Source organism: Perognathus longimembris, chromosome 1, assembly GCF_023159225.1.
Source record: "Perognathus longimembris pacificus isolate PPM17 chromosome 1, ASM2315922v1, whole genome shotgun sequence".
Classification (NCBI taxonomy): Eukaryota; Metazoa; Chordata; class Mammalia; order Rodentia; family Heteromyidae; genus Perognathus; species Perognathus longimembris.
The window spans coordinates 107,859,896-107,884,211 of NC_063161.1; the positions used below are offsets into that span (position 1 = coordinate 107,859,896).

At 48.0% G+C, this 24,316-nt stretch overlaps 1 protein-coding gene across 1 annotated transcript; it reads right to left on the reverse strand.

Moving 5' to 3' along the window:
- Nucleotides 1-1,039: 1,039 nt before the first annotated feature.
- Nucleotides 1,040-19,048, reverse strand: Susd3 (sushi domain containing 3). The gene is made up of 5 exons (XM_048343601.1): nucleotides 18,919-19,048; nucleotides 8,989-9,177; nucleotides 6,839-6,986; nucleotides 5,705-5,869; nucleotides 1,040-1,554 (listed from the first exon to the last, which is right to left on the reverse strand). Exons 1-5 carry the CDS (start codon nucleotides 19,013-19,015, stop codon nucleotides 1,338-1,340), a joined length of 816 nt encoding a protein of 271 aa, XP_048199558.1. The 5' UTR covers nucleotides 19,016-19,048; the 3' UTR covers nucleotides 1,040-1,337.
- Nucleotides 19,049-24,316: the final 5,268 nt, after the last annotated feature.

The following is a 24,316-nucleotide window of genomic DNA, read 5'->3' on the forward strand; positions in this document are numbered from 1 at the left end:
TGCTGCAGCTTATCTTCTCATATGGGGGGTACCTTAGGATTAGCTTGTAATGGCCTCCTGGAAACCTCAAACCCTCAGGCCCACTGGTGGTCAGTGTACAGACACCCTTACAAACACCAGGGATGAATTCTATTCAGGTTCCCCACTGGCCTGAGAGACTTGAAGTAAGTAGGCAACAACTCTACACAGAGAACTTACCTCCTGCAGGAACCCCACAGGGTCCACTGGGGACACAGCCTGACTCCAGTCATTCATCTATCATACTGTTACAGTGTCTTGCATTGACCGCCAATATGCTCATTTCATTCCCGAGGTGAATGTGCTGGGATGGGTGAGAGAGTGAGGACCCCAAGGGCTGCCTACTTTTGGCATTGCCAACCCTTTCCCCTCAAGAAGACCAGCATTCTACCTTCATGCTTGTGTGCATGTGTGCCAGTACCTGAGCTTGAACTGAGGGCCTCATGCTCTTGCTCAGCTGGTACTCAACTACTTGAACCATACCTCCAGGCCAGCCTTCGATAAGACCCCATGTAACCACCTCTGACTGTACCCACTAGCTGCAGGAAGGGATCCAGAACCCAGCTGTGCTTCCACTAAGCCCAGAACATCACATAGTGAAAGTATACAATTATAGCTTATGCTATGAGGCTTGAGGTTCTACAAGGCAAATGGCACAGTGGTTTCTACCTTTTTTATTTTTAGTAGGAGGAGAAACTTTATTTCCCTCACCTGGACTTTATGGGCAATGGATGCAGAGCCCTGGGCAGGTCCTTGATTCAAACATGCTGAGGTAGATAGCCAGACATTTGTGGCTCACACCTGTAAGCCTAATTAGCAGGAAGCTGAGATCACAGTTGGAATAGCCCAGGCAGAAAAGTCTGAGAGAGACTTTTCTCCAATTAACCACTTCCAGTTGGAAGTGCTCAAGTAGTAGAGCACCAGCTTTGAGCAAAAAACACCAAGTGAAAGAATGAGGCACCAAGTTAAAATCCCAGTACAAGAAATTAAAATAAAACAAAAAGAAGCTGAAGTAATCATCTGCACTTGATGAAAAGTATTTTATTACCATTATCTTATTCTACTACGCAAAACTAGGATTACTTAAAGTGTCTCACAGTTTCTTTAAAGGACCCTGGTTGCAGGGAAGCTGCCCCAGGACATTGGTTCAGCAGCTGTTTCAGTGTCATTACTACAAGACCACAGGGGGCTCCTCTGGGACAGAACACTTCCCACTCTGGCCTCAGCCCTCAGTGTCAGCTTGACTCCCTACACCTGGAGGATTTCTCTGGCCATCCTCCAGCTGGACATGTTGCATTACCGGTACTTGACTAGTGGGGTCACCCTGGAAGGTACATAGCAGGCCGTGTGGTCATCCTTGTGGTGGGCCGGGAGCCTGATAGACTCTGCCCTGGGCTCACTGTGTGGACCACCACAGGCCTGCATGGTGAGTTGGAGAGGCCACCAGTGCTTGAAGAACCAGGCCCAAAAGTCCAGGGGTCCTTGTCCACATCGTGGGTCACACTGGCCAGTTCTCTGATGCCGTCACTGAGGTCTCTGTGAGAAGAGGAGACATAGGCTGAGGAAGAGTGCTCTCAGAGTGGTCTCCAAGCCAGCCTGTCACAGGTCCATCCGGGCTTCCCTCCCACCCAGGGATCCTCCCATAGTTCCTTCCACAGTCCTGTGACCACAATGCATGAAAGGTGTGTGACTATCCTTCACACAGATCCCCACAGTCTAACAGCTGGTATCTATGAGGCAGAGCCAAGGCAGACACATGGCCCCTGGGCCTCACACATCAGCCAGTAGAGCCCAGCTGCCCTCATCCAGAAAACCAGAATGCCTTAGAAAGTAACCATCTCTTCTTGTGTGTCATAACCTTTTTCCTTATTGGAATACAAGATGGGTAGAAGGTATCACAGGTGGAGGATATAGCCTAGGAAATATGACTATATAAAAAGGAAACTGCTAGCTAGAACTGTCCTAGCCAAACTAAAATCAAAATGAACAGAGCCCAATAAGAATACTTTTGAGTTGACAGGTCAAGCTGTCTCTCATGATACCAAGGTCATGAGAAAAACATTCTTAGGTAATGTGGCCAGAAAACAGAGAATGATTAACACAATGCTATGGGAAGCAAAGGTTTAGAGAAAATATTCTTTCTCAGCATGTATCAAAGGAATGTGAAAATGGCCTGCAGAACTTACACTTGCAAAGTAAGAAGAGATGAGCAAACCATTAGCATGTTGTCCTTATATAATATGGCTGAGCTACCCTGTAGAAAGTGATTGGCAGCAAAAATATTCAAGCAATCGTCTCAACAAAGCTGGGCACAGTGGTGCATGCCTGTAGCTCCAGCTACTCAGGAGAGTGAGGAAGAATCACTTGAGCTCAGGAGTTGGAGACCAACCTGGGCAACATAGTGAGCTGCCATCTCAAGAGAAAAGGAAAAGTCTGGGGATGTAGCTCAGTGGAGTGTGCTCACCTAGAAAGTGCGAGGCTCCAGGGTTCAACTCCAAGATGACAAAAACAAATCAACAACAAAAGAAGATAGCTCTAAGCACAGACATTTACTTGACCAGTCAGTAGTGGGGGGAGGGGAATCTAAAGGATATAGTGTCCTTACAAGTAAATACATTAGGTAGTATGCAAGTGTATACAAATGTATTGACTGAAATATGGTAGGTTCCAATGAGAACTCAAATCATGTAATTTCTTAGAAAGACAAAGTCAGTATTCCACAGAATAAACACAAGGAAGCAGGTACTTGAAAGGGGTGGGGTCAAGGGGAAAGGAGTAGATGAATGAAGAGAAAATGGGAAGAATGCAGTCAAGAATCCAATGTATGTCTATAAAATTAAGGAGAGTGAGGGAAGGGTAGATAGGGAAGGGATGGATGAAAATGTTAAAAGGGGTGATATGGATCATGATGCATACTGTTTTGTTAAATGGTGGCTTCTTTGTACAACTACTTAAAGATAATAAAAATTATTAAGAAATAAATGATATAGTGCATTTGTAATAATAATAATTAAGTATGAGACTCCTAGCTGGGTGTGGTGTGGTTCATGCCTACAATCTCAGCTAACTATCTTGGAGACAGAGGTAGGAGGATTGTGGTGTAAGGCTGCCTTGGGTGAAAGCATGAGACCTTATCTGGAAATCTAAACAGCCAGCCTGGTGCTGATGGCTCACACCTATAATCCTAGCTACTCAGGAGGCTGATATGAGGATTATGGTTCAGAGTCAGCCTAGGCAGGAATGTCTGAGACATCTCCAAGTGGAGCTGTGGCTCTAGTGGTAGAGCACTAGATTTGAGCAAAAGAAGCTCAGAGATAGCGTCCAGGACCTGAATTCAAGCCATGACTAGCTCCCCCTCCAAAAACAACAAAAACTCAAAAAAAGTGAAAAACAAAGGAATGGGGGTGTGGCTCAAGTTTGCCTAACAAATGAGGCCAGAAATCTAATACACAGTACTACCCGGAAAAAAGAAAATAAGATTCCTACTGGGGGCTGGGAATGTGGTTTAGTGGTAGAGTGCTTGCCTAGCATACATGAAGCCCTGGGTTTTGATTCCTCAGTACCACGTAAGCAGGAAAAGCTGCAAGTGGCACTGTGGCTCAAGTGGTAGAGTGCTAGCCTTGAGCACAGAGAGGTTCAAGTACAGTACCAAGGCCCTGAGTTGAAGCCCCAGGACCGGCAAAAAAAAAAAAAGATTCCTATTGGACATGGTGGTGTCCCTCTGTTGTTGTCCCCTCTACTCAGGAGGCTACAGCAGGAGGGTACCCCAAAGTCTGAGGCCAACCTGGGCAACATAGCAAGGTTCCATAGCAAGGTCTCAAAAAAGAAAGAAAGAAAAAAAAGAGGGCTGGGAATGTGGCTTTTAGTGGTAGAGTGCTTGCCTAGTATGCATGAAACCCTAGATTCGATTCCTCAGTACCACATAAACAGAAAAGGCCGTGCTATGGCTCAAAGTGGTAGAGCTCTAGCCTTGAGCACAGAGAGGTTCAGGGATGGAGCCCAGGCTCTGAGCTCAAGCCCTAGAATTGGCAAAAAAAAAAAAAAAAAGTATCCTGGAGGCCTTAGATAGCGTGTAGGACCATAGAGCCCTCCCCCCCCCCCCGCCCCGTGCCTCAGTTTCCTCTTCCACACATGAAGTATGAGAAGACTGAGGACAATAATGGCCAGGATTTCCTGACCTCTGACCCCTAAGCCACAGCTCCTGACTTGGTAGGCAAGGTATCTCAGGTGGAGTGGCCAGGATGCCACAGAAATGCCCTAGGTCCAGGATTAAGTTCTGTGTTTGCTTCCAGGGACATGGCAGGCAGTAGGGAGGGAAAGAGCAGTACCAAGCTGGTCACAGAAGGGATGAGATGAACCCTGAACACCTTGAATAAGGTAGGAAGACACCTCAGAAGGCAGGGCTCCTTATAGCAAGCAAACACAATAAGAAAGAAAACAGAGCCAGGCACCAGTGGTTCAGGTCTATAATCCTAGCTACTCAGAAGGCTGAGATTTCAGGATTGCACTTTAAATCAAGGTGGGGCAGGAAAGTCTTTGGAACTCTTATCTCCAATTAACTAGCACAAAACCAAAAGTAGGGCTGTGGCTCAAGAGATAAAGCACCACCAGCCTTGAGCAAAAAGGCCAAGAGATAGAGCCCAGGAATTGAGTTCAAGCATAGTATTGGTATAAAAAGAAAAGACAAGGAAGAAAAAGTACCAAAGAGCCCATCTTTGCTTCTCTTGGACAATTTGGTTGAATCACAACAATGAACAAAGTCACCCTGAGGCACAGCAATTCAGGCAGAATAACCCAGGACTCAGCGCCTAGGGGATGAAGTGCCTGCCTTCTTTAAGCCTTGACTGAGGAATCTGGGACTTTTCTTTGGCAGAGATCCCAGGCTTGCCTACAACTCATTTCTGGGGCCATGTCTAAGACCTGAAAACCAAACAGCCAGGCCAGGCACACACATCTCAGCACCATGGGTTGCACATACCAGCCAGCCCAAATGGGGCAGGGGTCTCTGGTTAATACCATGAACCCAGGGCCCTCAGGAAGCCATTCCACAAAGGACAAAAACATATGAGTTTAAGGAACCCAGAGACCTGGTGGCCTAGTGTTAGACATGATCTTGGAGCAAAGAGTGGGTGCTGATGCTGATGGGCAATTCTAGCTGACAGAAAGTCTGGCCAACATTCTCTATCGACCCTGAGCCATCAGGGTCAGGTTTCTGGAGCCAGAAAAAGAACATCCTTATACCAGTTCAGGAGGAGGGGGTTGGGGGAGAGGGAGGGAGGGGGGGAGAGAGAAAATGAGTGAGAGAGATGTGTACTTGTGCACATGTGCATCCAATGCATGCTTCAGAGAAGGAAAGGGAAAGGAAATAGAGGGGGTGAGAGATGGGGAAAGGAGAAGTGGGAGAGGGTGCAATGGCTTAGTCTTGCACTGAGTCCTGCTGGGACTGGGAGGGAACCCCAGTCTTGGAGTCTTCACAAGCCTCTGCACTCCTATGGGGTTGAATTCTTGGGTAAGCTGACTGGATGGGGTAGCTCTGAGAACTGAGAAGTTCCTTTCAGGATGCTCTTGTGTTAGGGTTGGGAGTTGAGGCGCAGGGCTCTGGCTTCCCCAGGTCTTGATCAAACTGGAAAAAAAGGTTTCCTGGTCCCCCCACATCCCCAACCTGCCCCCGAGCCTGGTGACCCACATAGTGAAGCTGTGGTTGTCATGGGCCTGACTGGACCAGCTCCCTGGCTTGCCACTTCCATCACCACTGCTGCTGTTGTTGAGATTGTGGCCCTTGAGGCCTAGGTATGCCGCTTGCACCGTCTCCAGGTCTTCGTCTCTCATTTGGTACCACAGCTGGGTTGTCCTGGGGGGAGGGGGGGAGAGCTCAGGATGAAGGGCACTGAGCAGGTAGTGTTCCTCATGGGGGCACACAGGAAGAAGTGGCTCCATACAGCCAGGCATGTCCTCAAGCAGACATAGTTGGCAAGCCTCTGGAGGAGCCAGACAGGGGACACTTTTAGGGTCATTTCTCCCACTCCAGTTTCTCTTAACTTAACTCTGCCTCCTTCCACCACTGGAGAATAACCAAGAAGCAAGGCTGTGATCCTATAAAAGGTGACTTAGGAAAACAGTAAGTAGATTATGTTCTAGCCATGGCAGTGCTGCTGGCTGCATAGAGTGAGTTTGTGCCACGGAACAGCCCACTTAGAGATGGCTAAAATGATGCATTTGTATTATTCATATTTTACCACAGTCAGACAACACAACTAGAAAAGAATCTTACTGCCAGGCACCAGGGGCTCCCACTTAGCCACTCAGGAGGCTGAGATATGAAGTTAGTAAGCTCAAAGCCATTTGGAGCAGGAAAGTCCATGTGATTCTTCTATCCGATTAACCAGCAAAAAGCCAGAAGTGAGTTGTTGCTCACTTTGAGCCAACTTTGAGCCAAAAAGGTAAGGGACAGCACCCAGGCCTTGAGTTCAAGCCCTAGCACTGGCACACACACACACACACACACACACACACACACACACACACACACCAGTTTAGTAGCTGCATTAAGCCCTTCAGTGGTCATATTTTGCTTATGGGCTGTAGTTCTGATCTTCAATCTGCGGCACTCACCTCAGCTGTAGGCATTCTTCAGTTGTCCCAAATGCCACTAATGCAGCCGAGTGTCCTGTATGTGCACAGATCTAAGAATAGCAGCCTCAGGGCCACCATGCACCACATCCACACCACCCACGAACACAGATCCAGGGTGTCTGTAGCAGCTATGGCAGCATCCTCTGGGCTGGGTGCCAGGGTGCCCAGAACCACCAGGCTACCATACCTGTTGGAGCGCTGCTGCTCACTCCTCTTCACACACTTGAGGAGGCAGCAGGTGAGGAAGGCCACAGACATGAGCAGGATGATGGCGCAGCTCACGATGGAAGCAATTACTGCCACCTTGAAGCCAAAGGTCTCGTGTGGCGGCACAGCTGTGAAGGAGACAATCACCAGCTCCTGGGACGGCTTGCCCAGATCCACCAAGCACAGGGCTTGGGATGGATAGGGGACAGAGGTGGATGGGGCCTGGCGCGTTCTCAGTGAACTCTGTTTTGAGGAGAGGCACTGGTGTCTGAGGCATAGCTTTATGCAGACTGTACTTGAAAGAGGCTATCAGGGAAGACTTTCTCCAGGAGAATTTGAGTAGGGTTTTTCAGGGTATATAGGAGTTTTCAGGGAGTACAGTGGAGTTGCTCTTGCAATGAGATCAGAGTAATGGCCTCCCTGGCTTGCACACTTGAATCATCCTTGATTTAGAGCACAAGGCTGGGCAATGGACCAGATGTTGGAAAATGCACGGAGGTGAATTGTTGAGTCAGACCACTGTTTTGCCCAAGTAGGCAAAACTCTTCAGGGACCTTCTCTGGTCACTGTACAGGCTGAAGCAAAGCCAGAGAAATGCTTATAGTTAGGGTCAAAGGTCAGTTGTATAATCTAAGAACCAGTAGATTCTTTTTTTTTCCTGTGCCATTACTGAAGCTTGAACTCAGGACCTAGGCACTATGCCTTAGCTTTTCACTCAAGAATAGCTTCCTACCACTTGAGTTGCAGCTACAGTTCTAGTTTTTGGGTGGTTAACTGGAGATAAGAATCTCATAGATATTCCTGCCCAGGCTGCATTTGAATTTCAATCCTTAGATCTCAGCCTCCTAAGTAGCTAGGATTAGAGGCATGAACCACAGCAGCTGGCTCATTTATATAGATTCTGGGAGGGGAAAAAAAAAGATCCTAGGATCTTAGTTTGAACAATATTATATGCTTTTGCACACTGCACATAGTTCCCATCCCTAGTCCCATTCCCCTGCTAGATGACAGCAACCCCAGCCCCCCAACTGAGGGAATGGGAGAGACAGGGGAGAGAGGTGGAAGGAATGACATGATCAAGATGCATTGCACCCATAAACTGGTATGTTGAATCCATTTATGAGTACAATGCATCTTTGTACAACTACTTAAAGATGATGATGATGATGATGATGATGATGATGATGATGATGATAATTACAAAAACAAAAGAGTGGATAAATGACAGTGGTCAGGGACTACTTCTAAGAATCTTCCTTGAAATGCTGTTTGATCTTTGCCCTTAGTGGCCAACATCCTATAAGCCAGACCTGGAACAATTGCCACCAGCTTGGGTCATGACAATACAGCAGGGGCCTGGGGCCTGCTATGGTGGTGCCACCTAGATTATACTTGTCATTTTAGGTTTTCTGCCTCTTGGAACCCAGTCCTAACAGATACTGCCATTTAAAGATTCATCCAGCATATGAATAAGTTCAAGGCTCTGAGAAGTCCTACAGGATATACACTCAGCATTGAACAAGCTATTTTAACTCTGGAAACATTTTATGCACAAAACACATTAAGATAATACACAGGTAAATATATTTTGCTTTTGACAATGACATGTGAGAGTGCCATCTTGCCGACTGTTCAACACCCTTTGTCACAGAAAATGACTCCTTCCCTAAGACCAAGAGCCCCATGATCAGGCATATTCTGATCCAGTGTGTTCCCAGTGCCTAGAGACCTTGATACACAGAGAACCCTATTAGGATTTGCCACATAAAGGGAGGGATGGATTAGGGAGGGAGGAAGAAGGAAGAAGGGAGAAGGAAGGGTGGGTTTCCTGCTTAATCAGTGTCAAAGTACCAGCTCCGATAACAGAGATGGTCTCTTGGGGCTCAGGGACCAGTGCAGAGGCAAGATTTGAACCAGCAGTGAGGAGTAGATTCCATGCCCAGCGTTGCAGCTCTGAAGGGTTATGGGCCACTGTCAGGACACAAGCTGCCAGCAGAAAGGTGGAACCTTACGTACCTGGGCAGCCTATGCCTGAACACCTAGGACTATTCACATGACTGGATTTAGTCCTCTGCTACCCCCAACCAAGCAGCTATTAAACCAATGTGGCTCAGGAGAGAAGGGTCTTACATTTGCACACAGGGGCCCCTGAAGACCAGTCAGCAACATTCTCCTTCCAGGCACAGGTGAGCAGGCCAGACCCTACCATCTGGTGGCCGGAGGGGCAGTGGAACACGAGCACAGTCCCCACGGAGGTGCCATCGCCACGGAGGACTTGCAAGGTGCCCCTTGGGGGTGGCTGCAGCTGGGCACATGTGCCTGGGGAGAGATAAAGGCTGTGAGGCTCTGGGCAGCTTGGCATGGGTGAAAGGGAGGTGCTGGCATTAAGGAGGGAGGGATCCTCCAAAGGCTGAAGGATCTTCTGGAACAAGTCCTGGGGGACCATCCAAATGTTGGGACCAAGCTGAGGACTCCAGTTACAAAATTAATAAACATTAGAAGACATTGTCAGGTGCCAGTGGCTCAAGCCTGTAATCCTAACTACTCAGGACTGAGAGCTGAGAATTCTGGTTTGAAGCCAGCCTAGGCAGGAAAGTCCATGAGACTTTTTGTTTGTTTGTTTCTTTTTTTTTTTATTGTCAAAGTGAAGTACAGAGGGGTTACAGTTTCATATGTAAGGCAGTGAGTACATTTGTTATCCAACATGTAATCTCCTCTCTCATTTTTCCCCACCCCCTCCCCCTTTTTCTCTCCCCACCATGAGTTGTACAGTTGTTTACACCAAATGGTTTTTGTAAGTATTACTTTTGGAATGGTTTGTCTTTATCCTTTGTCTCTCTGTTTTGGTATTCCCTGTCCCTTCCCTAGTTCTAATACACGTATATACAGTATCCAGGGTACTAAGATCAGATAGAGTAATAGCAGGGGTAAAACCACAGAAGGGAATATGAGGGGGGAAAAAAAGAAAAGAAAAAGGATACTGTTTCATATGGCATGCTGAAAATAATTACAACAATGATATACCACTTGTTTCTATAACATGGAGTTCATTTCACTTAGCATCACCTTATGTGTTCATATGGGCATAGCTATTGGGCTGTTGTGATCTTCTGCTATGACTAATCTAAACAGGTACTAATTATTCCGTGTGAGGGAAACCATAGCATCCATGTTTCTTTGGGTCTGGCTCACTTCACTTAGTATGATTTTTTTCCAAGTCCTTCCATTTCCTTATGAATGGGGCAGTGTCATTCTTTCTGACAGATGCATAGAATTCCATTGTGTATATGTACCACATTTTCCTGATCCACTTGTCTACTGAGGGGCATCTGGCTTGGTACCATATTTTAGCAATGACAAATTGTGCTGCAATAAACATAGTTGTGCTGGTGGCTTTAGTGTGGGCATGCTTGTAATCTTTTGGGTAGATACCCCAAAGTGGAGCTGCTGGGTCATAGGGGAGTTCTATGTTTATTCTTCCGAGGAACCTCCACACTGCTTTCCAGAGTGGTTGAACAAGTTTACATTCCCACCAACAATGAAGTAGGGTTCTCTTTTGGCCACATTCCCTCCAGCATTTGTTATTCTTAGTTTTCCTGATAATGGACATTCTTACTGGGATGAGGTGGAATCTCAGTGTTGTTTTGATTTGCATTTCTTTTATGGCCAGTGATGTAGAGCACTTCTTCATGTGTCTCTTGGGCATTCTCATTTCCTCTTCAGAGAAGTCTCTTTTTAGGTCATTAGCCCATTTGTTGAGAGGGCAGTTGGTTCTTTGAGGATTTGTTTTAGAGGAATTTAATTTTTTGAGTTTTACGTATATTTTAGATATGAGGCCTTTGTCCATGAGACTCTTATATGTAATTAACCACTGAAAAAGCTAGAAGTGGAGCTGTGGTCAAGTGGTAGAGCCTTGAGCAAAACAGCTCAGGGACAGGACCAGGCCCTGAGTTCAAGCCCCAGGACTGGCACTGGAAAAAAGAAAAGACAATAAATGTAAACATACCACTATTACCTAAGCATAGCCCCAAAGGCAGAAATTAAAGGAAGAAAAAAAAGAGATAATAAATTTGCATGAAAAGTAAAAGGCATTTGTTACTTCCTAACAATTGAAAATCAACTCAGATAAAAAAAATTAGAAGAAGGTATTTGGAAAAAAGAATAAGGCTGGTATTATTGGTTGCAACTACAATTCTAGCTACACAGGAGGCTGAGATATGAGGGTTGAGATTCAAAGCCAGACCAGGCAGCAAAGTCTGTGAGTCTCTTATCTCCAATTAATTAGCAAAAAGCCAAAAGTGAGGTGTAGTTCAAATAGTAAAGCATCAGCCTTAAACAACAAACAACCAAACAAAAACAACAAGAGAGCAAGGCCCTGAGTTCAGTCTCCGGTACCAGCGTACACACAGTGACAGAGACACAAAAGGCTACATATCGAATGATTTCATTTATATGAAATGTCCAAAATAGGGAAATCTAGAGAGACAGTAGACAGTAACTTCTCAATTCGCGGCTCTCCTTATCCTCTGAATTGAGAAATTACTGCTTAGGGGATAGAATCTCTATCTTAGGGGATAGAGGTGGTAAAATAAAGTCTGGGGTAGTGATTGTACTTCTAAAAGCTATTGAGTTGTCCACTTCTTTTTTTTTTTTTGGTGCTCATACTGGGACTTGAACTTGGTGGTGCTCTACTATTTGAGTCACAGCTCCCCTCCCAGATATTTGATGATTAACTAAAGAGAAGAGTCTCATGGACTTTCTTGCCCAAGCTGGCTTTGAACATCAATCCTCAGTTATCAGTCTTCTGAGTATCTAGGATTATAAGTGTGAGCTACCAGTGCCCAGATTTTTTGTTTTTGTAGGTTAATATTTTTTTTTATTTGGTTGAGATTAAAACCAGGTTAGTGGCGCTGTGGCTCAATTGGTAGAATGCTAGCTAGCCCTGAGCAAAAGAAGCCAGGGACAGTGCTCAGGTCCTGAGTTCAAGCTCTGGGCAGGACTGGCGAAAAACAAAAAAACAAACAACAAAACAGGTTAAGCTATTTTAACAGATTGTCTGGTGAGGGTTGGGAGAAATGGACAAGTTCTAGGGTGGTGCGTATGACATTGTGCTCAGAGAAGGGGCCATACTGACCCAGAGCATACCTCTGTGCCAGGTATTATGATTCAAAACTTCTGATCTGAACCATTTTCTGAAGCCCTGGGATGACCATGGCCCTGGGTCACCCAGTTCCCAGGGATACAGCTGAGACTTGAACTGTGCTCTACCAACTGAGCCATACCTCTAGTCCTTTCTGCTTTAGGTTTTTTTGTGTTGTTTTTTTTTTAAGGTAGGGTCTCATGCTTTATGCCCAAGCTGCCTTCAGTCTGTGGTCTTCCTATTTATACCTTCCATATAGCTGAGATTACTGGCAGGATCACAGTACTCAGCATTGAGACTTGAATTCTTAACTCTAGAATCTGGCTCCTCATAGCTACCAGCCCTGTTCCATGGACATCAAAGCAAGAATATAAAAAGGAAGTCTGACTCACAGAGAAGGTCCATGGTCTGTATGCTCTCAAGCAGAAGAAACCTTTTGCTTTTTCAGGTCCTGGGATCTGTCTGGATATATATTGTCCTCCTGACCAGGGAAGTAGACAGTGGGGTTTCAGAGCCATGGCAGACAACAAGGTAGCCAAGGGCCTGCTATCAGTCCCATCCACAGAACACCAGGCAGCCAGCACTTCCCAGTCCTCAATTTAGAGCAGCAACTTCTGCATTCTTGTATGGCTGGGCCAGCTGAAGAGGCCCACCCTAGCACCCACCAGAGGTCTGGAACAGCAAGGGTAAAGGATGCACCGGGGAGAGAGGGCAGTGAGGGTCAGTACACTGGTCTCTCTGGTAAAGCACACATGGGCTTCAATCCATCATTTAATTTTTTTGAAGTGGGGGGTGGTGGTACTAAGATTTGAACTCAGAACTTCATGCTTTCTAGGCAGGTGCTTTACTACTTAAGCTACGCCTCTAGGCCCTCATTTCAAACTAAGACCTCATCACAAAATAAATGACAGGTAGGGCAGGCACAGAGGTTATACAAGTATGTGATAAAGCAGGCAAGGGGTGATTTGAGGACAGAATGGAGCTTGGGTGTAGTTATAATATCCTTGGGGGGGGGGCAGTTGGAGGCTTGGCTCAGGTGGTAGAATAAGTTTGAGTTCCAGTCTCAGACAAAAAAAAAAAAAATCCTTTTTCTTCTGCTGTGTGCCAGGAAGGAATAAAAATGCCAGAGGAACCTTTCATAGTCCTGCTGCCCCTTCCTGACCAGGAAGGCCCTGCCTCAAGTGAGGGTAGAGGCAGCTATGCCCCTCCTTGCTCTGGGCTCAGACCCATTGGTGCTAAGCTGGCACAGGTCTGGGAACAGAGGTCTCTGCTATGCATAAGGGATATGAATTGGAGGCCTCTAGTGAACCTGGGTTGAGGGGCTGTCAGAGCTTTTTGATGGGAGATATGGGGGGCCCTTGTCACTTCCTGCCTGGGACCTGTGTTCCCCACTTGCAATTCCACACTGGCTTCATGGCAGGGGAGACTAGAAGAGACATCTTTGGCCACACTAAGGAAACTACCACCACAAACTACTCCTAAGTATGTCTTAGGGAGAGCAGTGTGGATAGCCTGGCAGGAGAAGAAAAGGGTGATGAGATGTCCCAACTCAGTTCACACTACGTCTGTCAACAGCCACATCCTGTGCTCTGCAGCAGGGTTCTGCGGTGGTGGGTGTTTGTGTCTTCAGACAGCGACTACAGGGCTTGGCACACTTTACAGTGTGCACCAGCCACAACCCAGGCAGCCCCAAATCTTCAAGGACAGACTTCCGGCTTCTGTCTTCTGTCTCGGAGCCTCATCAGCATGGGGTGGGGGCAGAGTGATGTCATTACCCTCAACCAAAGAAAGGGAAACCGCCACCTGTCACACTGCTCTGTGAGAAGCCCAGCAGGCACAAGCAAATGAAACAAATAAAAGCAGCACAGCTCTAGCAAAATGGGTGGCAGCCCCAAAGCCATGCATGGGCTAAGGAGGCAGAGAAGGCTAGGTTTTAGTAGTGGCTGGGGAGGGGAGGCAGGCTCTAGGAGACATATGATAGAGGGCTTAACATGTAGTCCTGGCCCCCAAACACAGCATCAGACTACACATTCCCTAGCCAGCCAACAAGGAGCCCTCACCAGGCAGAGCCCCTACACCTCCCTATGTTCTTCCTTTAAACTTGAAATGAAAACTGGAAGAGAGCAAGGGATGGGATGACATTGTCCAAAAAGAAACATTCTTTACCTGACTTGTATGACTATAACCCTTCTGCACATCACTTTTATAATAACAATAAAACTTTTTAAAAAGAACTTAAAAAAAGAAAGAAATGGAAGCCAGGTGCTGGTAACTCATGCCTATACTTATAACTATTTAGGAGGCTGAGATCTGAGGGTCATGGTTCAATGTCAGCCCTGGCAAGAAAGATGGTGAGACCCCATCTCCAACTAAACACTAAAAAGTGAGAACTGGAGCTGTGGCTCAAGTGGTGGAGTGCCAGCCTTGAGCAAAAAAGCTAAGGAAGAGCACCCAGGCCTTGAGTAACAGCACAGAAGAAAGGGAGAGAAAAAGAGAAAGAGAAAGAAGGAGAAAAGAGAAAAAAAAGAATAGAGAAAGAAAAGAAGGGGGAAGAGGGAAAGAAGGAGGGAAGGAGTAAGGGGAGAAGTGGGGAGGGAAGGAGAAAGGGAAGAAGGAAGGGAGGGAGGGAGGGAGAGAGGGGTAGGAAGGAAGGGGGAGGGAAGGGAAGGAAGGAAAAGAAAGGAAGAGGCAGAATTGGGGGCATGTCTCAAGTGCTTAAAGCATCAGCCTGGCAAGCACAGAGTCCTGAATTCAAATCCCAGTGCTGCCAAAAGTAAATGAATACACAAAAGATATGGGTATGGAGAAGGTGACGGGGCTTGGAAGGGAGCAGGCCCCACTGCACTGGCCCTGCCTTGTCTTCTTGTGTAGTTCAGGGAACTTTACACCCACAGAAGCCAGCTTTCTTTAATCCACATACAATCGAGGCAGGCACAGGCACCCTTGTGGAACCCCCAATCTTCTTCCAACCTCAGATAGGTTTCTGAGGGAGTTAACTCCTGGACTCTGGGGTCTGATCCTAACCTGACCACTTTCCCACAGGATGTTCTGAACCCAGATTCCTCACACTTGAGTCAATCTGCAAAATGGGTGACTGGTCCTCCAGTCACAGGAATAGGATTATATTGTGGGTTCCCTGAGGCAGGAACTAGCACATAGGACCAACCTCAGTGGGACTTCAACTCAGGGCCACTGTCCCTCAGCATTTTTGCTCATGGCTGGCACTCTACCTACTTGAGCCACAGCTCCATTTCCAGCTTTTGGCTGGTTAATGGGAGAGAGGAGTCTTTCCAATTTGTCTTCCAAGGTTGGCTTCAAACTTGGATCCTCACATCTCAGCCTCTTGATTGGGACTTATCCCAAGTATCCCAGGGCACAATGGTACCCAGAACACCAAACATGATGGCCCCATAAGGCCTTCATCCCCAGGTCCCCATCCTTCCAGTCCACAACCCATAGAGGCTTGCTGAGTGCTATTCCTGAGCTATTTTTACTCAAGGCTAGCACTCTCTCATTTGAGCCACAGCTCTTCTTCAGGCTTTGTGGTAGTTAATTGGAGATGAGTCTCATAGACTTTCCTGTCTGAGCTGGCTTTGAACTGTGATCCTCAGATTTCAGCCTCTTGAATAGCTAGTAAGAACCCAGTCACTGGGGCTGGGAATATGGCCTAGTGGTAAAGTGTTTGCCTTGCATATGGGAAGGCCTGTGTTGAATTGCTCAGCACCACATATATAGAAAAAGCCAGAAATGGTGCTGTGGCTCAAGTGGTAGAGTTCTAGCCTTGAGCAAAAAGAAGCCAGGGACAGTGCTCAGGCCCTGAGTTCAAGCCCCAGGAATGGCAAAAAAAAGAAAAAAAATGAAATGAATGTACTTACTACCTTAGGTATATGACTGTAACCCTTCTGTAAATCACCTTGACAATAAAATAAAATTAAAAATAAATATTAAAAAGGAGCCATCACTGGTGCATTATTACACAGGCACCTGTGGAACCTCTTCGTGCATCATGTGGAACTAAATCTTCAAGAAAACAAACACAAACAGAAAGAATGAAGTGAATAGATTAGTGCAAATGAGAAAAACACACAGGGTTGAGCCTGACCATGTTTCACAGGGTAGTGTTGAAGACAGAAACACATAAGGCCACCCCACCCCCACCCCGTCCCCAGCCTAGGGGGACTCCTAGCCTATGTCCCCCACCTGACATCTGTCCAACCCATATGCCACAGCAGTGCTCCCAGGCTCTCACATGGGGCACATGGCCTGATCTGGTGGGCCCCTACCCTCCCAGCCTCCCCTCCCCTAGTCCTTGAGGCCAGTGGGTGTAGAGAGAAGATTCTTGCTTGTTAATCTTTTATCTGGAACTTTGGACTCCAGGCCAGTCCCTTCTTTCCTCCCTCCTGGAGCCTGCACCATCCCCTCACCCTAACCCTTTCAATAAGTTCCCTTTTATGCTGTCAGACTCCCAGGAAAAGAGATAGCAGGCCACTGGGCCCAGTCTCAATGGGACTTGCAGGCTGGCCCTGAGTCTCTACCTGCTAGTAGTCAGTCCCTGTATGATTTTCCTCCAGGACTCAGTTTCTTCCAATACAAAACATAAATCTTTAGAAGAGATTTTTCTCAGAGTTCTCAGAGAAACTTATGTATATACGGGAACTCTTGAGAACAGAACCTTCTAAGACTTTAGCAGCAGAGACAATATGTAGTATGGAAGGCCCATAACTCTGGCTGTGTGATCTTAGAGTCATCTGCCTATCTGTCAAGGGAAGGTTAGCACAAACATCAGAGCCCCTGAAGATCTGTGTCTTACTGAGCATATTGTGAACTATATACTCTCTTCTTCCCAGAACTAAGCCCGGAAAATTTCAACGAAGAAAAATTGTGTTGCCCAAATGCCTAAAGGGTCAGGAAACTGAGGTTCCTGGTACTCTGCCTCTCACTAGCAGCTCTGCCAGCACCCTGACAGGAGAGCACAGTACATCTCAAGGGATAGGCAGACTCTACTTTAATCACACTGGCTCCCAATGGGCCTCAGTTCTCCTCTGTAAAATGGGTAGAAGTCAGCCTTTTGGCTGCAGAAATAAAACCACAGAGTAGGTAAAATACCATTAGGCATTTCTTTCTGGACTCTTCAAGGTCCCTTCCAGGAGTGCTAAGGGGGTGGCCTCGAGTCACTGGAACCCTGTGTTCCTGGAAAGCCTCCCAGATTAGGGAGTACAGGAGCTGCCTTGGGAGCAGGGCCAGGGCCTGCCATTCCACAAATAATTCTAAACTCTACTCTGAGCCATCCTCTACAGCCCCTGGAAGACAACAGACCCACAGGATACCAGCCCTCTGGACTACTCTGACCTTCCTATCAACTCTAGAAAGGCTGGTGATAACACCCCATTCTATGATGGGGGGCTGGGTATCCGTGCCCCCAACTGCTGTTTAGACAATAACAAATTAACAGCCCATTTTACAGCACACAGACTGAGGCCACCAGGGATGGAGCCATGGGAGTCCATTACTCAGGGCAGGGCAAGGCAAGGATGATCCCTGGACTCCACATGGCCTGTCCACATCCATGCAGGTATACAGCGCTGGTCACTTAGCACATGGGGAAACTGAGGCCCAGGAAGCTCATCACAAGTCAGAGGGAGGACTGTAACCACATCTCCAGTGGGACAAGGAGGGTGCCTCACAAGTGGGAAGTGCTCACAGGGGGCAGTACTGAGAGGAAGCAGAGTTGCAGTGCTTACAGGAAGCTCCCAGGAGCTAGACTGGGACAAGAACCCCCAACTTTTCTGTAAGTAAACAGCCTTTTGTATGCAAATATATCGGAGCCTCCCAGGTTTTAAGCTGACCTTGGGCAAGTTCCACCAGCTCTCCTAACTCTTGAAATGAACTCCTCCAGGCTGTTGAGTCCCAGGCTATACCAGGCTCAAGACTGGCCCCAAAATTATAGAAGAAAATGGTCCCTGATTTAGCTCTGAGCATTTGGCTGATGGGGTGGGATAGTGTCAACCAAAATAAACCAAATCCACCAGGACTGGGGCAAGCCTTTCAGCTTCTGCAGTGCTAAGCAGGAACCAGACTCCTCATGTCCGCCTTCAAGCCTCTGCTTCCTCTTGTGCCAAGAGACTAAATCAATCCGGCTTAAGCTGAGTTGCTCAAGACCCTCAAATGCAACCCTGGTGGGCAGTGACCAACAGACTGGGCTTTTGGAATAGAGTAGGTGCAGGGTTCCGGTTTGGTTGTGTTTGTAAATGGATTCCACTTTAGAAGCATTCGTGGTGCAAAGCTGGCGTTCAAATCGGAACGGGAGCCTTGGGCAGTGAAGCTGAAACCCCTTACGCATATTTTGGAAACTATACACTTAAAAGTAAAATAAAAGCCACCTACCTTCCTTCCTCCGGGAGACCATTGGGCCTTTGAGAGCCTAAGCAAACTCTAGGCCCCCCTGGTGACCTCGGCCAGTCGCTCCTCTTTCATAGGATCAGTTTCTCCTTCTGTAAGAGGCTGGCTGGGGTGGTCACCGAGGAACCTCGAAGAGAACACCTGCCTCCCGCACCACGAGGGCGCCCCGGGGCAGGGCGCCCCGGGACAGCGCGCCCCGCCAGGTGGGACCAGTTCGGACTTCCGCAGGTCCCCGCAGACCCAGAGCAAGCTGCTGCGTCCCGCCCGCAGCCTGACTTCGGGGCGTCTCACCGCCAGGCTTCGGCTCAGAGAGTACGCTTAAAGTCGGGAAGGTTCTTCTTTAGGGCAGCCCACAGCAGTGTCACGCACACGCCCCGGGCCGTGCACACTCTCTAGCCATGCAGCCCTCTGTTGCTCGCCTCCCTCCCCACACCCCGCTTCCCCCCCCCCCCCCGCCCCCGTGCCCTGTCCGTGATAAGGTCAGAGAGATCCCCTCGGAGTCCCGAAGCCCCAATTCTCACCTGTACGGTTCACCGCGGCGGGCGTGGTGTTCCCGGCGTTCCCGGCCCGTCCCCGGGGCTTCGCCCTGCCACGGAGGGTCTCCGCCACCCAGGGCATCCTGCGCACTCCGCCACGGCTTCCTTGGCCAGAGGAGACAGGGGGCGTGGCCCCGAAGGGGTGTGCGCAGAAGGCGTGCCGGGCACGCCCCCGACACGCCCCCCAGGCGTGATGCCTAGCCCTCGACAGGCGAGTCATGTGTCCTGGGATGAGGCCAGCACTAGGGACTGAAGTTGGGGCAGGGTCCAGCCTGGGGAGACCACGAGGGATCCAGCTCCGTGACTGGAGCCCTGAAGCCAGTCTTAGATGAGTGTTCCTCGAAGGCTTCCCAAACTTTTCCTCTCCTGGACCCTCCTGCCCTGTTCCTCTCATCTTGGGCTCCAGAGTGGTTTTTCACGTGTTTCCGTATGTTTGGTTTTTTGGTTAGGGTTGTTCCTTCTCAGGGCACACAGTTCCACAGGTGCCAAAGAACCAAGAACAAAATCCCTTTTTCCCTGCCCCTTCGACCCCTACCACTGTGTCTTATGCTGTCCCGATCCCTTGGCTCTCACTTGTGAAAAAGCCCCCTGAGGAGGCTAGCCTTACTGTAGCCCTCTAGCGTGAGGATTATAAGCACACACACACACACACACATTTTTCTGGCTGACTCCCTTATATACAGCCTCTGGACCTCACTGGGCCCAGAACTGTGTGGCTCACGTATTCTACCTCTGGAGCCCTCATAGGAGGGTCTCAGGGACAAGCCTTTGCCTAGACAATACCAGGGGAGAGGTTCTCAGGAAAGTTACCCCAGCAGAGGTGGAAAATGTAGGGGTCCTGAGGTAGGAATATGTTTGGTTGCTCCAAGGGCAACCAGAATCCCAGAATGACTGGCTAAGGCTTGAGAAGGCTAGGAAGATAACCCAAACACTGGCAAAGCTGGGACAGGTATGGCTCTGGCCAGGCAAGTGACAATGAGGAATGTAGTTAATGTAGGAGACCACAGAGCAGGGATCCAGTAAGATAGGCTATCCTGATCTCTGATTTATGAACCCACAGAAGCTGAGATTCAGGGTCACACATGAGGGACCTCCCTCCCTCAGACAGGGTTGGTTTCACTCCATAATATCTCATTCTGGACTTGTAAGTCACATATGATGGCTTTCTTCAATTTCCTCCATGCAAAATTGAGCATGTATGTCTTTCCTCCCTAGTGGGGAAAGACAGGACTGTGCACCATACTACTGTGACCCTACCCCCTCCACAACACACTTCCAGAACCCCAGAATTTCCACCCTATTGCCTGAGAATTGTGTGGGTCCTCCTGTGCTTCCCTGAAGGGTAGCTGCCTGACTGCACATGGATGGGGCTGGGAAAGAGGGTCTGGAGCAACCTTGGATTACAATTAGAGCTGTGTAGTGTGTAAAAATTCTGGACCCTCTGAGGCTCTCCACATATCTATGCTTGGCTCAGGCCTCTAGGAATCCAACAATGCTGACCACCTAACCATTTAGGGGTGTGTGTATGCTCCGTAGGCCTGTGTAACAAAGGACCACAGATAGAGTGCCTTAGAACAAAAGAGGTTCATTATCTCACCATTCAGGATGCCAGAAGTCTGAGTTCAGGCAGTGGGAGGAGCCTGTTTCCCTAAAGGCTGGGAGGTGGGGGGAAGCCTTCTCTTCTCTTCTTACCTCCTCTTGCCTTCCAGCTTCAGGCAGTCCCCTGGCCTGTGGCTGCGGCCACATATGTGTGTCTCTCTGGAAATGTCCTTCTGAGATGAGGGATATACAGCCTAAGGGCTGACAAATTATTTAGCACATGGCAGTATAGAACTATATGTTTCTTATATGTGTTGTACCTGCTGCCCTGGCTAAATGTCTGTGTTTAATAATTTCCTATGGCTGGCAAATGATGTTATAAATATCCAAAATGTCCTTAGCAGAAAAAGGTTCCCTACTCTTTTAAGTCACCAGTCATACTAGATTTAGGCCCATTTCAGTGTACAGATGACAGATGTATTGGTTATATCTACAATGACCCTAGCGTCAAATCAGATCAAGTTCACAGGTCCCTAACATTTGTACTTGGGAGGGACAACTCAGTCCTGAATGAGTGGTCTTAAAGGGACCAAGTATGTTCATCTGAGAAGCTGTAACTTTATCTACACATCCTGAAAGGTACATGGCACTAGGCCTCCATGTGTTCCATTAAAGGACCTCTGTCACATTCTGCAAGAAACAGTAAACCTGATTGTGCTTCCAAACACACTTGCCACCAAAGCCACCTTCAGAGCAGTGAGAAGGTCAAGGCTGAGATAGGAGGATTTCGGTTTGAAGCTAGCCCAGGGAGAAAAGTCTGTGAGACTCTATCTCCAATTAATCACCAAAAAGTTAGCAATGGAGCTGTGGCTCAAAGTAGTAGAGTTCCAGTCTTAAATAAAAAAGCTAAGGGAAAATCTGGCACCAGTGACTCACACCTGTAATCCTAGCTACTCAGGAGCTGAGATCTAAGGACCATGGTACAAAGCCAGCCTGGGCAGAGATTCTTTTCTCCAAGTAATCACAAAAATCCAGAAGTATAGCTGTGGCTCAAGTAGTAGAGGGCTAGCCTTGAGCATAAAAGCTCAGAGACAGCACCCAAGCCTGAGTTCAAGCCCCAATAACAGTACAAAAAAAAGAAAGAATGAAAGAAAGAAAGGAAGGAAGGAAGGAAGGAAAGAAGGAAGGAAGGAAGGAAGAAAGGAAGAAAGGAAGGAAGGAAGGAAGGAAGGAAGGAAGGAAGGAAGGAAGAAAGGAAGGAAGAAAGGAAGGAAGGAAGGAAAAGAAGTGGAAAGATCTGGAAGTGAACTTATGACAAATTTGAGCCCCAACCTGGAGTGTCCCAGCCACTCTTTCTTGAGCCTTTTGTTAGGACATATTTCTGAATAGCCTAGTAACATCAATTACATGTGGGGAAGGAAGCTGAGGCCTGGTGAGTGGGAGGCACCAGCTCACCAAGGATAACAGAATATCTGGGGTGTCCCTTTCCAAGGGAGGCCTCAGTCTCTAAAAGGCTACCATAGTCCCCTGCAGTGTAGGGTAATTTTTCATTGAGCCTGAGTATTCTCATCCAAGGGTTACAGAGAGCCCTGTTACCCTCCCCAGGTTAGCAAGAGATTATGACATGCTGGGTTGGAACAGTGGCCTCAAGGCTGGGTCAGGCAGGCCTCACCTGGCACTCCCAGCTGCCCAGGTTCCCAGTCTCTCCTTGTGTAAATCTTTGGATCAATACCTGAGGCATACCTGGCTTGATGTTTCCTCACCTGTAAGTCTCACCCTCCTCTTCCAGGGTGCCCTCCTTGATGCTGTGCTCCAGCAGAATCATCCCAAACTGCCTGTCATCAAGGCCTGTTCAGTTTGTGTCATGTCTGCCCGCTAGAGAGGAAGATGGAGACTATTGGCATGGGAGGCAAAGAGAAAGAAGTTCAGTCAAGCAAGGCATAGATGCCTATGAGATGACAGAGGCTCTGGCTCTCTATATTTTGGGTTGCCAGTGGGAGCATAAGGTACCCTCTCAGGGAGCTCTGTTAGTGATGGGGAAGGATCCAAGGAGACAGGGGAGGTCCAAGGTCATGGGTCTCAGTGTTCTGCTCTGAAAAATGGCTTCATATGCATTGCTAGAGATGTTCAGGGAAGGTAGCTGAGGCATTGTCTCATCTGGTGCCCCTAAGTAACCTCCCTCATCACTATGAACCCGGAAGACCTGGGGCCACACACAAGCCTGATGGTAGGCAGGGGGCTCTTGTATTGATGTGTTTCTTGTTTCTGTTTCTGTCTCTGTCTCTGTCTGTCTGTCTCTCTCTGTCTCTGTCTCTGTCTCTCTCTCTTTCATGTGTGTGTGCGCGTGCGCGTGCGCGTGCGTGTGTGTGTGTGTGTGTGTGTGTGTGTGTGTGTACTGGGGCTTGAACTCAGGGTCTGAGCACTGTCCTTTAGCTTTTTCATTTAAAACTGGACCTCTACCACTTGAGCCATAACTTTGTTTTTTATTTTTTGGTGGTTGGTTGGAGCTAAGAGTCTCATGGATTTTCCTGCCTAAGCTGGCTTCAAATCATGAGCCTCAGATCTCAGCCTCCTGACTAGCTAGGATTACAGGCATGGCTAGCTTCTCCAATGGAGGTGAGCAGGTGCTGGCACTGTTCAAGTCATTCCCCTGCTGGGACCTGGTCACCCACCACTGGGCTTCCCTACAGGGCAGATATTTCAGTCTAGGTCATACAGTGTTAGTCAACGTTTGCCTGAGACATGATGATTGAAGACAGATAATGAGGGTCCAGACACCTGCAGGTTAGAGGCATGACTGGATTGTGGAACCAACACAGGCCCAATGGCCCAATGTTGGTGGCTCATACCTGTAATCCTAGTTATTCAGGAGACTGAGATCTGAGGATTGCAGTTTGAAGCCAAGCCAGGCTGAAAAGTCCATGAGACTCTCATCTCCTACTAACTACCAAACAGCCAGAAGTACCAAACAGAAGGAGCTGTGGCTCAAATGGCAGAGCACCAGCTTTGAGTTGAGAAAGCTAAGGGACTGCACCAAGGCCTTAGTTTAATCACCAGGACCAGCACACACACACACACACACACACACACACACACACACACACACACACACACACACACAGTGACACACTGATGACCAACTGCATGTCAGGCCAGTATACAAATGAAGGCACAGTGTGGTACAATATGGGATCAAATCCACATGGGGGCTGGTCCTGCACATCTAAACCTTGGCACCCTTTCTTCCTGCTTTCTGACTCTTTTCTGTATTTCCTGAATTTGCTACAGTGAAAACAGGAAGCAAAGATTTTTTTATCACTTCCTACATGTAAAATGTTCCAGATGTTCCCAAAGCCGTTACATTTGCACTTGTTACAGAAGACATGACCTGAACTCCTATGTTACAAGGGGAAAATGAGGTTCTAAGAAGGAAACTGTCCTCTCAGAGGTCACTGGGCTGTTAGGATTACGCCTTTTTATTATGATCTAAGGCGTTCCCTTCCAAGGATAGAGTTCCAGGGGCATGTCTGTGTTTTCACTAGCTGGAGCCACTCAGCTAAGCTGGGAGGTAAGAAGGTACCCAGTGGGTCAAGGGCAACCAGAAGCTTAATGCTCAGAGCCTGTTAAGCTTCTTTGAGACCTAACACCTCCCCAGTGAGCAGGGCTGGCCCCTATAGCCTGGTCACCAGTGAGTTTCTTCCCCTCCTCTCCTGCCTCCCCTTGGGCTCCTCCCACCTCCCAGACCAGCCTGTGTCCACTCAGATCTTACCAACTGTGGGCACCCATGCTCCAATCCTGCTTCTTTACTACCCTAGCCCAGCTCCACCCAGTCTTTGCTCAGCCC